Source organism: Oryctolagus cuniculus, chromosome 17 (genome assembly GCF_051225735.1).
Source record: "Oryctolagus cuniculus isolate XC-2025 breed Fujian yellow rabbit chromosome 17, ASM5122573v1, whole genome shotgun sequence".
Lineage (NCBI taxonomy): Eukaryota > Metazoa > Chordata > Mammalia > Lagomorpha > Leporidae > Oryctolagus > Oryctolagus cuniculus.
The window spans coordinates 68,522,148-68,535,447 of NC_142883.1; the positions used below are offsets into that span (position 1 = coordinate 68,522,148).

General features: G+C 42.3%; 1 protein-coding gene across 1 annotated transcript in view; it reads left to right on the top strand.

The window, feature by feature from the left end:
• The first annotated feature begins 445 nt into the window (after nt 1–445).
• The window catches only part of LOC100340298 (uncharacterized), a 40,954-nt gene continuing 28,099 nt past the window's right edge, over nt 446–13,300 (top strand). The window contains 2 exon segments of the mRNA XM_089317032.1: nt 446–718; nt 2,700–2,811. Of these exon segments, the coding sequence (XP_089173158.1) occupies nt 2,761–2,811 (51 nt within the window). The 5' untranslated portion in view covers nt 446–718; nt 2,700–2,760.

The window sequence follows — 13,300 nt, forward strand, 5'->3', positions numbered from 1 at the left end:
CTACTTCTCCTTCTCTGTGTAACTCTAACGTCCAAATAAATAAATAAATATTAAACAAAAGAACTGTAAACATCAATAAAACACAAATAAAAAAGGAATTCTCAAAACTGGATGTTAAACCATGCCTTCTACACCTCTGTTAAAAGTTACATTGTATTCATAGTCATCCATGATTTGGGAGAAGTTTCCAGGAACAAGGCTGTAAATAAGATTTTTCTGGAAGAGACAGAGGTTATGAGGGAGCCAGGATTTGGGGTAGGAAGCAGCAGTGGGTGTCACTCTATAAATTCTAATTCAGGAAAGGAAGAACAGCAACTGATCCTTGAGATTTTGGGGTGGGAAGGACAGGAAGGAGGGACTTAACAAAAGCCAACGCCCTCTGGTGGTGGGCACCCACCCCAGCCTGTAGCCCTTGGGGAGGGCCAGCTGGTGTCTCTGGGATGCTGCGGCCTGGACTCCATTTCCCAGAGTCCCCAGGAGCTCTGACGTAATCTGCGTTCCAAATGCCTGTGCGCATGCGCATTCTAGTGCCCGCCTGTGGGGCTCTGAGTTGGACCAGAGGGAGTTCATTCCCAAATCAGGGTCAGCCCTGAGGGCTGTGCTGCTCCTTCTCGGGCATTTACTGCATCTCCTGCTCTGCACGTGCGGTCCCAGGCAGTTTCCGAGCGCTCACCCCGAGCCTGCCTCCTGCTGCTGCTTCCCTCTTCATCATCCGCCTGTGAGTCCCACGTGCAGGGACTCTCTGCCCCGCACTCCCCGCTTCGCTCCCCGTGGGTCCAGAAGAAAGGGTACCTGCTCCCGGGACTTGCTGCAGCAGGTTTGGGGTACAGGAAGGGGTGGGGATACGTGTGTGGGAGGATGGGTGCTAGGGCGGCTGGCGACCCCCAGTGAGGCTCACTTCTCAGTGATCATGGCAGCTTTCCCTGAGGTCAGGACTGGAATGCTCTAGGGATGCTGCGGCCTGGACTCCATTTCCCAGAGTCCCCAGGAGATCTGGCGTAATCTGCATTCTGAATGCCTGTGGGCAAGGGTGCACTTGTTCCCGCCAGGGCTGTTCTGTCTCCCACCTCTGCTTCCCAGGCTCCCAGCGCCCAGCCTGTCCCCTGCAGAACATCACTGAAACTGTTCCTAAGGTGCTTTATTTAGTGGTTACAGGAGAGAGAGGGCAGCAGTCTGGAAACCTGCACACCCAGGGCATCTGAGAGCACAGGGAAGCAAGGCAGGGAGACTTCCACTCTCCAGTTAAATAAGCCCGGTTTGTACTGCACTCGGTCTCAGAATGCAGTCTGAGCCGGGCCTCCTGCTGTTTCCTGGGCTGGTTCCTGCGGGGTGGGGCTGCATGGCCTTCAGCTGAGAGCCTGGGGCAGCGGGGGGTGGGGGTGGGAAGGAGGGTCTGACTAGGCTCTGCCCCACTGCTCTCATCCTGCACCTCATCTTCCTGGTGGGGGTCCCTGTGGACACAGCTGCTGGGTGTGGCCCTGAGTGTTCAGCTTTCTCCCAGAGGGAGCTGTGTGAAGCGTGTGCAGTAGCTTTGTGCATTGATCCCATTTCTGTATTTAATTATCAGATTTTCCAATCTGGAATTTGAGGCTGTTACAGAAACCTGGGGTGGGAAACTCCCTTCTTTCAAACAGGCACAAAGAGAGTGGAGGACCCAAGGGGTTTATATTGATGGCCCTGGGCTCAGCTGGAATGATTTCCTGAGAATTAAGCCTAAATTCAACTTTTACAATATTTATAGAATCATCAGCATCATACCTCAGCTGTTACAGCATTGGTGGGTTTAAATGCAGCCTACATGACTTAGGACCACATTTCCAATGGTCGGTGGGTCCAGTATGTTTATAAAAGAGATGCCAGGAACAGATTTATGAGGACAGATTTATGACTGGAGTTTACAGAAGCAGAACTTAGGGTATCTTCCCTCCCTAGACAAGATTTCAGTGGGCAGCTGTTTCACTCGTTAATTGTGAGCATCCACTTTTCAAGGTTTGTGTTGGATGGGGACCACTGCTCTTTCTTTGTCTCAGGTTGTGGCTGTATTTCTTCTAGAAGGCCATGGAATCATAGCTGATGATTTCTTTGGCTGCTTTTCATTTTCTGTCCTCAGCTTTTTTTTTCCCCTGTTAGCAAGGCTGTCAACTGTTTTACCTGCCCAGATCCCTTTGTAAAGTGACGAGTGAACTAAAATTAATGCAAGTCTACTCTGTGGGTCAATAACTGGAGATATGTTTTTAAAGAATTATTTATTCATTTGGAAGTCAGAGTTAAAAAGAGAGAAGAGAGGCAGAGAGAGAGAGACATCTTCCATCCAGTGGTTCACTTCCCAGTTGGCAGTAACAGCCGGTGCTGTGCTGATCTGAAACCAGTAGCCAGGAGGTTTTTCTGGGATGGAGCTATTTTTTAAAATAATTATTTATTTGAAAGGTAGAGTTACAGAATAGCAGAAGCAGAGATAGATGGCTGGAGCTGTTTTGATCCAAAACTAGGAGTCAGGAGCTTTGTCCAGGTGCTTTAAGTGGGTGCAGGAGATGAGGGATTTGGGCCATCTTCCCAGGCCACAGCAGAGAGCTGGATGGGAATAGGAGCAGCCAGGATCCCAACTGGCACCCCTGCTGACACTGCAGACAATAGCTTTACCCACTATGCAACAGTGCTGCCCACTAACTGGAGCTCTTTTTTTTTTTTTTTTTTGACAGGCAGAGTGGACAGAGAGAGACAGAGAGAAAGGTCTTCCTTTTGCCGTTGGATCACCCTCCAATGACCGCTGTGGCTGGTGCGCTGGGGCCAGCGCATCGTGTTGATCCGAAGGTAGGAGCCAGGTGCTTTCTCCTGGTCTCCCATGGGGTGCAGGGCCCAAGGACTTGGGCCATCCTCCACTGCACTCCCTGGCCACAGCAGAGAGCTGGCCTGGAAGAGGGGCAACCGGGATAGAATCTGGCGCCCGGACCGGGACTAGAACCTGGTGTGCTGGCGCTGCTAGGCGGCAGATTAACCTATTGAGCCATGGTGCCAACTTAACTGGAGCTCTTTTAATCTGAGGTTGTATAAAGTGGGGAATTGCAGCATCATGAATACAGATTAGTAACAGTTTTCCTCTGCCCAGTACTTTACAGTTCCCCAGTGATCCACTGAGAATCTTATATTCCACACTGTGTAATTAAGAAGGCCAGTTACTTGTCTTATTTTGGGTTCTGTGTTTAAACCCATGACATTTTTGACATGGGAGGATATTAGTTCTATATTTTCATAGAGACTGGTCTGTGGAAGCATCTATAGAAGTTATAACTGTGAGAGTGGTAAGAAAGAAGAGGGGAAGAAATAAGTACCCCTTACCCCCCACAGAGATGTCCACATAGTAGAGTAGAAGATGTGCCCTTGAAAACTGTTGCTGACTTTATGTGACAAACTGTGTTGGAGTGCTTCACATGTTCTGATAGAAAGGTATTGCCACCAGGCTGCTACTTTATTTATTTATTTTTTGGATTTATTTATTTATATGAAAATCAGATTTACACAGAGAGAGAAGGAGAGGTAGAGAGAGAGAGAGAGAGAGAGAGACCTTCCATAGGATTCATTCCCCCAATGGCTTCATTGTTGTGAACTTTGCTCAGTTCCTGGCCTATACCTTTCCTTTAACGTAGTACTTTGCCATATAGTAGCCCATGAAAAGTGCAGACTGCATAAATGAATGAATATTTTGAGGATGGTGATTTTTTAGAGGAACACCATGAAACAGAAGGAATAAAACAAAACAAAAGTATCCTCAGTATATAGAAGGTATACTGTTTTTGGAAGCCACAGAGAAGAGGGAGAAGAAGGAAAGTAGTGAGACTGGAAAGTTTGTGGCAAAGGTAATAGGCACTGGTCAAGAATTTAACAAGCTCATCAGGAAAACATTAAGGTTTCCTTACTTTCATGTAGACTCTGCCCTCTAGTGGTGAACAGGGTCCTCTAAACCCACTTGTTGCACAAATGAAAACCCAAGGATTGTCTTCTCCCAGAGATGGAGTCTGCTATTGGTTTTGATTTACATTTCCCTAATGGCTAGCAACATTGGGCATATTCACATGTGTCTTGACCATTTAGATTTCTTCTTCTGAGAAACATCTATTCTGATCATTGCCCATTTCTTAACTGTACATTTTGCTTCTTGTTTGGGGATTTTACAGTTCTGTATATGTAAGTTCTGCCTATCAATCTTTTGTCATATTCAGAGTTTTCAATGTTGTCTGCCATTCTGTTCATTGTATCTTCACTCTGATGATTACTTTGTTGTGAAGATGTATCTTAATTTGATAGTCTGTGTAGTTATAAGATTTTCAATTTTCTAAAATTACATAAATATTCTAAAAGAACTGTGAGCAGAAAAAGAAGTCACATCATAGACTGTTTTAAAGTAGGTCTTTCCAAGCTCTAGTTGATACATATTCATATTCTGAGTAAAGTAATGGAACAATTTGGATAGGAAATAAAAGTTGAAAAACAGATGCATTATAAAGTATTCTACTCAGCCGTTAACTCTGTTAGAAAACTTCAAGAATATTGAGCAAATTTACAAAGAATAAAGCTAAATATCTTTCATAACTCATCAGATCCTGTGCTATTTCCCGAGGGCTGCTTTAACGACAGCACAAACTGAGTAACTTCCACAGCAGAAATGTGTTGTCTCATTGTTCGAGAGGCCAGAAGTCCAAATTTGTATGTTTTTATTTTTGTTACTTGTGCTTTTGGAATCTTACCCAAAACTGTTGTCTATGCTAATGCTTTACAGTTTCTCCTATGATTACTTAGTTTTGGTTTTATATTTAGACTTTTAATTCACCTTGAGTTGCTTTTACATAGTATATGAGGTGTTGGGGTATATTTTCAGGCTTCTACATATGGATAACCACTTTCCTCTAGACCATTTGCTAAAGGGATTCTTCTTTCTCCTGTCTGTTTTATTTCCTTTGTTAAATGTGAGTTGCCTGTAGAAACGTCGGTTTATTTTGGCTACCTATTTTCCATTGAACTATGTGTCTGTTTTTACAACAGTGTTAACACTGCTTCTATTTTTTTAAAATTTATTTATTTATTTGAAAGGCCAGACACTTCTTCCAAGTCTTTCATGTGGGTGCCAGCACCCAAGAACATGGGCCATCTTCCACCAATTTCCTAGGTGCATTAGTAGGGAGCTGGATTGGAAGTGGAGCACCTGGTCTCCTAGCAGCACCATATGGGATGTATTCACAGCAGGTCAAGGCATTAACCCATTGTACCACAGCACCAGCCCCTTCCTTATTTATTTCTGCAGTGATCTTTCATTATTCATATTTTTCTACTGCCCTGCCCATTCTTGTTTTTTTCTGGGTCCTGGGGAATGATGGTAGGTTGCTTCTGGGATGTTTGTTTACGTTAGTAGATACTTGGTAATCTAAAGTCATAGTTTTTAGTTTCCATATGTCTCTGCTAATCATGAGGACCTTCTAGATGACTGCAGAAAATGCTGGCAGAAATGAGGATGTATTAATTTGCTAACAAAATACCACAGATAATGTGATTTAAATCATGGAATTTTACTTCTGAGGGTTGTGGAGGTTGAAACTACAAAATCAAGGTCCTAATAGCCTTGATTTTTCCAGAAGCCTATAAGCAGATATTAAAAAGAGAATTAGAAAGAATGACAACAAAATCTGCAGGTACCTATATTTATGTATATATGTATGATATTCAATATTAATAGTTGCTAAAAGAATACTGATGTGTGGGAAATAAAAGCTAAACTTTCCCTTACAATATTGCAGCCTAGACTACATGAAAGATGTCTTTCTAAAATCTTTCACTGGCCCACTCTGTGGCATAGTAGATTAAACCTCCACCTGCAGCACCAGCATCCCATGTGGGCACCAGTTTGAGTCCCTGCTTCTGCATTTCCAATCCAGCTCTTTGTGAATGGCCTAGGAAAGCAGTGGAATATGGCCTGAATGCTTGGGCCCCTGAACCCACATGGGAGACCTGGAGGAAGCTGCTGACTCCTGGCTTCTGGCACCTGGCTTCAGATTGGCCCAGCTCCAGCTATTGTGGCCACTTAAGGGGTGAACCAGTGGATAGAAGATGTCTCTTTCTCTTCCTCTCTATATCTGTAACTCTGCCTCACAATAAATTAATAAATTTTTCAAAAACCTTTCACATTTTAAATTTCTTACTTTTAAAATATTTATGTATTTGAGCCGGCGCCGTGGCTCACTAGGCTAATCCTCCGCCTAGCAGCGCCGGCACACCGGGTTCTAGTCCCGGTCGGGCGCCAGATTCTGTCCCGGTTGCCCCTCTTCCAGGCCAGCTCTCTGCTGTGGCCAGGGAGTGCAGTGGAGGATGGCCCAAGTGCTTGGGCCCTGCACCGCATTGGAGACCAGGAAAAGCACCTGGCTCCTGGCTCCTGCCATCAGATTAGCGCGGTGCACCGGCCGCAGCGCGCCGACCGCGGCGGCCATTGGAGGGTGAACCAACGGCAAAAGGAAGACCTTTCTCTCTGTCTCTCTCTCTCTCTCACTGTCCACTCTGCCTGTCAAAAAATAAAAAAAAAAATATTTATGTATTTGAAAGTCATAGTTGCACAGAAAGTGGAGAGATTGGTCTTCCATCTGACGTTGACTCCCTAATTGGTCACAACTGCTGGAGCTGTGCCTATCCAAAGCCAGGAGCCAGGAGCTTCTTCTGGGTCTCCCACATGTATTCAGGAACCCAAGGACTTGGGCTACCTTCTATTGCTTTCCCAGGCCCTAGCAGAAAGCTGGGTCAGAAGTGGAGCAGCTGGGACTTGAACTGGCACCCATATGGGTTGCCAGCACTGCAGGCAGCAGCTTTACCTGTTATGCCAAAGTGCCGGTCCCACATTGCATCTTTTTAAGATGATACGGGTGTAAGTTCATGAGAAATTATTAGCATAGTAGGAGCCAACAGATATAGATGATTCAGGATGCCTTATTAGGAATGGTGATGCTAATTTTCTTATAAAATAAATAAATATAAAATCAAATATGGTCAGACATAAATGAAGACTAAATTTTATTAGTGGTGATCCAGAAAACACTGATCAGGTCTTTTCCTTCTAGTGTTAAGTTTATATTTTAAAATTCATGTTAAGTGAACAAATTTCATGTAATTTATATATATAGATTTAAGACCAAAATGATACATCCTACTCTATCTTCCTTTGCCTCATACTTCCAATTCCCTCCTTGTTTTATTTTCTTTTAATTTTTACAACTGCATGCTTTGAGTTTATTTTAGAATCACAAGCTTTAACCTTCTACAAAATAAAAAAATTCAGCAAGTAGTAGCAGAAATATCAATGAGTATATTTTCTATACTCTATCAAAGAGTACAGAAGAGGGCTATGAACAATACTCAAATCTCAAAATATCAATTTAACTCAGATGCTACTTTTTGTTGTCTATATATTACCACTAATCAGAGAAAACATATGGTATTTGTCTTTTGGGGACTGGCTTCTTTCACGAAGCATAATTGTTTCCAGTTGCATCCATTTAGTTGCAAAAGATAGGATTTCATTCTCAATTATGGCTGAATAGTATTTTACACTGTATATATAGCTCATATTCTTTTTCCAGTCACCAGCTGATGGACAGCTGGGTTGATTCCATGTTAGCTATTGTGAACTGAGCTGTCATAAACATGAGGGTAAAGATAATGCATGCATATTTGATTTCATTTCATTTGGATAAATTCCCAGGAGTGGGATGGCAGGATCATTATGGTATATCTGTTTTCAGATTTCTGAGGAACTTTTATACTGCCTTCCATAATGTCTGTACTAGCTTCATTCCCACCAACAGTGGGTTAGGGTACTTTTTCTCTACCTCTCCACCAGCCTTTATTGTTTGTTGACTTTTTCAAAAGAATTCTTTATTTGAAAGGTGGAGTTACAGAGAGGGAGAGGCAGAGGCAGAGAGACATATGTATTTTATCTGCTAGTTTATTCTCCATATGGCCCAACAGGTGGTGCTGGTCCAATCTGAAGCCAGAGTTAGAAGCATCTCCCTGGTCACCCAAGTGGGTGCAGGGGCCCAGGCACTTGGGCCATCTTCTACTGCCTTCCCAAGCACATTAGCAGGGAGCTGGATCAGAAGTGGAGCAGCCAGAACTCAAAATGGCATTCATGTGGGATTCTAGTACTGCAGGCAGCAGCTTAACCTGCTGCACAAAACCTCCCTCCCCTGACTTTTGGTTTCTGTATGAGAGCCATTCTAACTGGGTGAGGCAAAAGGTCATTGTGGCTTTTATTTGCAGTCCTCTGGTGGCTATTGTTCCTGAGCATGTTTTCATGTGTCTGCTTGCTAATTGAAATCCATCCTTGGGAAAATGCCGATTTATATCCTTTGCCTATTTCTTGACTGGATTGTTTGTTGTTGAGTCTTGAGCTCTTTCTAGATTCTAGATATTATTCCTTTTTTCAGTTGCCTAGTTTGCAAATATTTTCTTCCATTCTGTCAGTTGCTTCATCTTGTTGAATGTTTACTTTGCAGTTCAGAAGGTTCTTATCTTGATGTAATGCCATTTGAGTATTTATACTTTTCTTCTGTGCTTCTGGGAGCTTTTTCCAAGAAGGCTTTGGTGATGCCAATATCTTGCAGAGTTTCCCTCTAGGAATTTGATGGTATCACATCATAGATTTAGATCATTGATCCATTTACACTGTATTTTATATAAGTTGTAAGGTAGAGAGCTTGTTTCATTTTTCTGCATCAGAAGGTTAAATTTTCCCAGCACCATTTTTGAAGGTTGTTCTTTGTCCAGGGATTTCTTTTAGATCATTTGTCACAAATTAGTTGGTTATGGATTTGTGGATTTATTTCTGGGGATTTTACTCTGCTTCATTCATCTACATGACTTTTTGGTGCCAGTACCAGGCTGTTTTGATTCTAGCTGTCATGTAATAGGTCTTCAAGTTTGGTATTGTGAGGCTTCCAACTTTGTTTTTGTTGTTTAAGATTCCTCTAGCTATTGGGTGTCTCTTGCATTTTCATACCAATTTTAGCATTATTTTCTCTAGATCTCAGAAGAGTGTTGTTGGTATTTTGATTGGGATCATATTGAATCTGTAATTGCTTTTGGGGTCTGGTGCTGTGGTGTACTAGATTGAGCCTCTGCCCCCCACACTGGCATATCACATGGGCATCAGTTTGTATCCTGGCTGCTCCTCTAATGATCCAGCTCTCTGTGAATGGGCTGGGAAGTCAGTGGAAAATGGTTCAAGTACTTTGGCCTCTGCACCCACATGGGAAACCCTGGAGAAACTCCTGGCTCCTTGCTTCAGATCAGCCCAGCTCCAGGTATTGTGGTCATTTGGATTCAATTAGCAATGTTTTTTATGAGGATTTTTGCATCTATGTTCATCAGGGATATTTTTCTTTCTTTTTTTTTTAATTTTTTTTATTTGACAGGTAGAGTTACAGACAGTGAGAGAGAGAGAGACAGGGAGAAAGGTCCTCCCTTTGCTGGCTCACTCTCCAAATGGCCACAGTGGCCAGAGCTGTGTTGATCTGAAGCCAGGAGCCAGATGCTTCTTTCTGGTCTCCTATGCGGGTGCAGGGGCCCAGGCACTTGGGCCATCCTCTACTGCCTCCCAGGCCAGAGCAGAGAGCTGGACTGAACGAGGAGCAACCAGGACCAGAACCAGCACCCACATGGGTTGCCAGCTCTGCAGGTGGAGGATCAACTCAGTGTGCCACGGCACCAGTCCCCATCAGGGATATTTTTCTATAGTTCTCTTTCTCCACTGTATCTTTTTCTAGTTTAAGAATTGAGATGATGCAGGCTTAATAGAAGGAATTTGAGAGGATTGCCTCACTTTGAATTGTTTTTGAATAGTTTGAGAAGAATTGGAAGTAGTTCTTTAAATGTGCAGTAGAATTCAATAGTGAGGCTGTCTGATCCTGGACTTTTCTTTGTTGGGAGGGTCTTTATTACTCATCCAATCTCTGTCTTGGTTTTTGATCTGTTTAGCTTTTCTTTGTGTCTTCATGACTCAATTTTGGTATACTGTGTGTGTCCAGGAATCTGTTGATTTCTTCTAGGTTTTCCAATTTGTTAGCCATCACAACAGATGCCCACATCCTATTTTGCAGTGCTAATCTGAGTTGGGTACTCCACTTCCAAATGAGTTTCATGTTAAAATCCCTGGGAAACAATGGATGATGGCTCAAATTCTTTGATTCCTGTCATCTAATTTGGAGAACTGTAACCTAAATGGGGACTTGAGAACCTGGTCTCGCACAGTTGTAGCCATGTATAAAGTGAACCAGCAGATGGGAGATCTCTGTGCTTCTCTTTCCTTCTTTCTTTGTCTCTGTGTCTCTCTGCCTTTTTTTTTATCATATTAAAATATTTATTTATTTGAAAGCATTACAGAGAAAGGAAGAGACAGAAATCTTCCACCACCTAATTCATTTTTGAGATGACTTCTATAGCCAGAGTGTGGCCAGGTTGAAACCAGGAGCTTCTCGTCTGATGTGTGTGACAGCAGCCCAGGCACTTGGGCCATCTTCCGCTGCTTTTAAGTCCATTGGCAGGGCACTGGATCAGAAGTGGCATAGCTGGTACTTGAACTGGTGCACATACAGGATGCCAATGTAACAGATAGCAGCTTTGTCCACTGCACCACAACACCAGCTCCTCTTTCTGCCTTTCGAATAAATAATTTTTTTGAAAAAGAGCTCAAGGTAGTAAAAGGCATCATGACTGAGCAATGGCAAATATATTGATGCAATCTACTTTTTAAAAGATCTATTTATGCATTTGAAAGAAGTACTAGAAAGAGAGAATGGGAGAGGTTGATCTTCCTCCTGGTTTGTTCACTCCTCAAATGGCTGCTATGACTGTGGCTAAACCAGACTGATATCAGGAGCCAGGGGCTTTTTCCAGGTCTCTCACATGGGTGCAGGAGCCCCAATATTTGAGTCATCCTGTGCTGCTTTCCCAGACATGTTAGCAGGAAACTGGATCAGTTTGGACCCTTAATGTCTATGATAGTCTCCTTGCAGTTAAAGGATTTAGAATATATCTTGATTATGGGTGGGCCAAGTACAACAGCTTCCAGTTGTCCAAGGTTTGGACTAGATGGGTTCTAAGAAATTTTGTTAAAATAGTTATTAATCATAACTCTCAGTTTAAGCTTTTCTTACCAAATTTTCATGTTTGCTGCTGTTAATATCTAAGGGAAAATTGGGTCTCTGGATTACAATGGATGAAAGCATCCAGACTAACAGAAATAAGGTCAACAGGCAGCAGAATGGTGTCCTCTGAACCTAAATAGCTTTTCTTGTTTGGTAGAGGGGTTACCTCCTGCATTATACTGACATACTGACATAGATAGTAGATATTGGAGCCCATTCTTCTGCCAAATGGAGAATGCCACATTTTGGTCCATCATATATTACATACATATATATATATCATATATATATATATATAAAGATTTACTTATTTATTTGACAGATATAGTTACAGACAGTGAGAGAAAGAGACAGAGAGAAAGGTCTTCCATATGCTCGTTTACTCCCCTAATGACTGCAATGGCTGGAGCTGGGCCAATCTGAGCCAGGAGCTTCCAGGTCTCTCACATTTTTGCAGGGACCAAGGCACTTACCATCTTCTACTGCTTTCCCAGGCTATTGCAGAGAGCTGGCTGGGAAGAGGAGCAGTGGGGACTAGAACTAGTGCACATATGGGATGCTGGCACTGCAGGTGGAGGATTACACCAGTGCACCACAGTGCCAGCCCCAGTCCACCCTTTATTAAGGAGACCTCAGTAACCATGCTCAGGTTTTACTGTCCTATATTCACGGCCAAAGTCCTAGCAGACAACATGGTTTGGAGAATCCTAAGCACAAGGTGTGTAGGAACTTCATTTCCCATATGGCACATTTAATAACAAAGATCCAAGAGGGAAATTACTTGCATCATAGTCTTTGAGAACTAATGGGCATCACAGGTGATCTAGAGAATTTAGGAGTTTTGTGAGCGCCTAGAGAGAAAAAGTCACTGGGAGCACAAGGACAGTGCCTAGAGTTTATTTTGATGTATTTTAGCCCCTTTCATCAGAGGGAGGCCCATATAAGCTGGACTGATTTGTAGCAAAGGTGACAATTAATTTTGTAAATGAGGTATGCATTGCACTAAAACCCAAGTAGGATGATTAGGCTTGTATGTACTTGAGAAGTATGTCAGATCATCTCATTCATGGAGCTTGTCATCTATGTGTTGCATGCTTGTGTTCCTGATAAGTGGTGGGTGTGGTTAATTTTTTTTGCAAAAATTCTGTTTGATGGCAAAGTCAATGAGGTGCCCATGTATACCTCAGAAGAAGTATCTTTTCAAGGTGAAGGCAAACTGAGACTGAGGGGCTTTTGGAAAAACTTTGAACAAAACACATTTGCCACACTTGTAATAGTTAAGACACATCATTTATCTATTGAGATGCATCAGATATGTTAACATTAGGTATTAGGTACAATGGACATGGTGGATGACATACAGCAATATGATTTTAGTAATCTATCATGAGGTGCTATTTTTTTTTAAACTGGATTTAGCAGATTAAATTGGGATGCCTAATGGGGAATAGCTGGAGTAATCACCTTTTTGTTAATTAAACATGAGATAATAAATGTTAGTGTATGAAGACATTGAGTTTCCTTTTATTGGGCCATCTTTGTTATTTTAATCTGGGATCTGTGAATTCTCATTTTCCCTAGCCAAGTTGTATCTTAAAAACTTGATTTTATTCCTCATCATGTTAACTCTGCTGCTTCTGGGATTTTTTTAGTACATCTGACAATCAGAAATGTAGACAATAGTATAGTTAAAATGAGATATACCAAGTAAAGTATTTATTTTTCTTCTGATACGTATTTTGGAATTCTTCTAAAATTCCTATTGAGTGCCCTTGTTAAATTTAGTTGAGTCCCTGGTTAAGACTCATTGGAGCCACTCTACTGATTGCACCTATGAAACTTTGTTCATAAATGCATATAGAACCTGGGAAAGTTGATGTATATCTTATGCTGTAGAGACATAGATGGACATCCTTTTTATCCTTTTTCATTATATAATTTAAAAACAAATTTTAGGTTTTCAATAGGATCAAATTATGTACTTTTCAGAAATGTACACATGCAGACCACTATAATTTATGATTTTACGTTTTCCTTCTTCAGATTTTTAAAAAGCTTTATTGACATTAGTGCTGTGATATAGCAGGTCAAGCCCAGCTCTGGTCATTGTGGCCAGTTGGGAG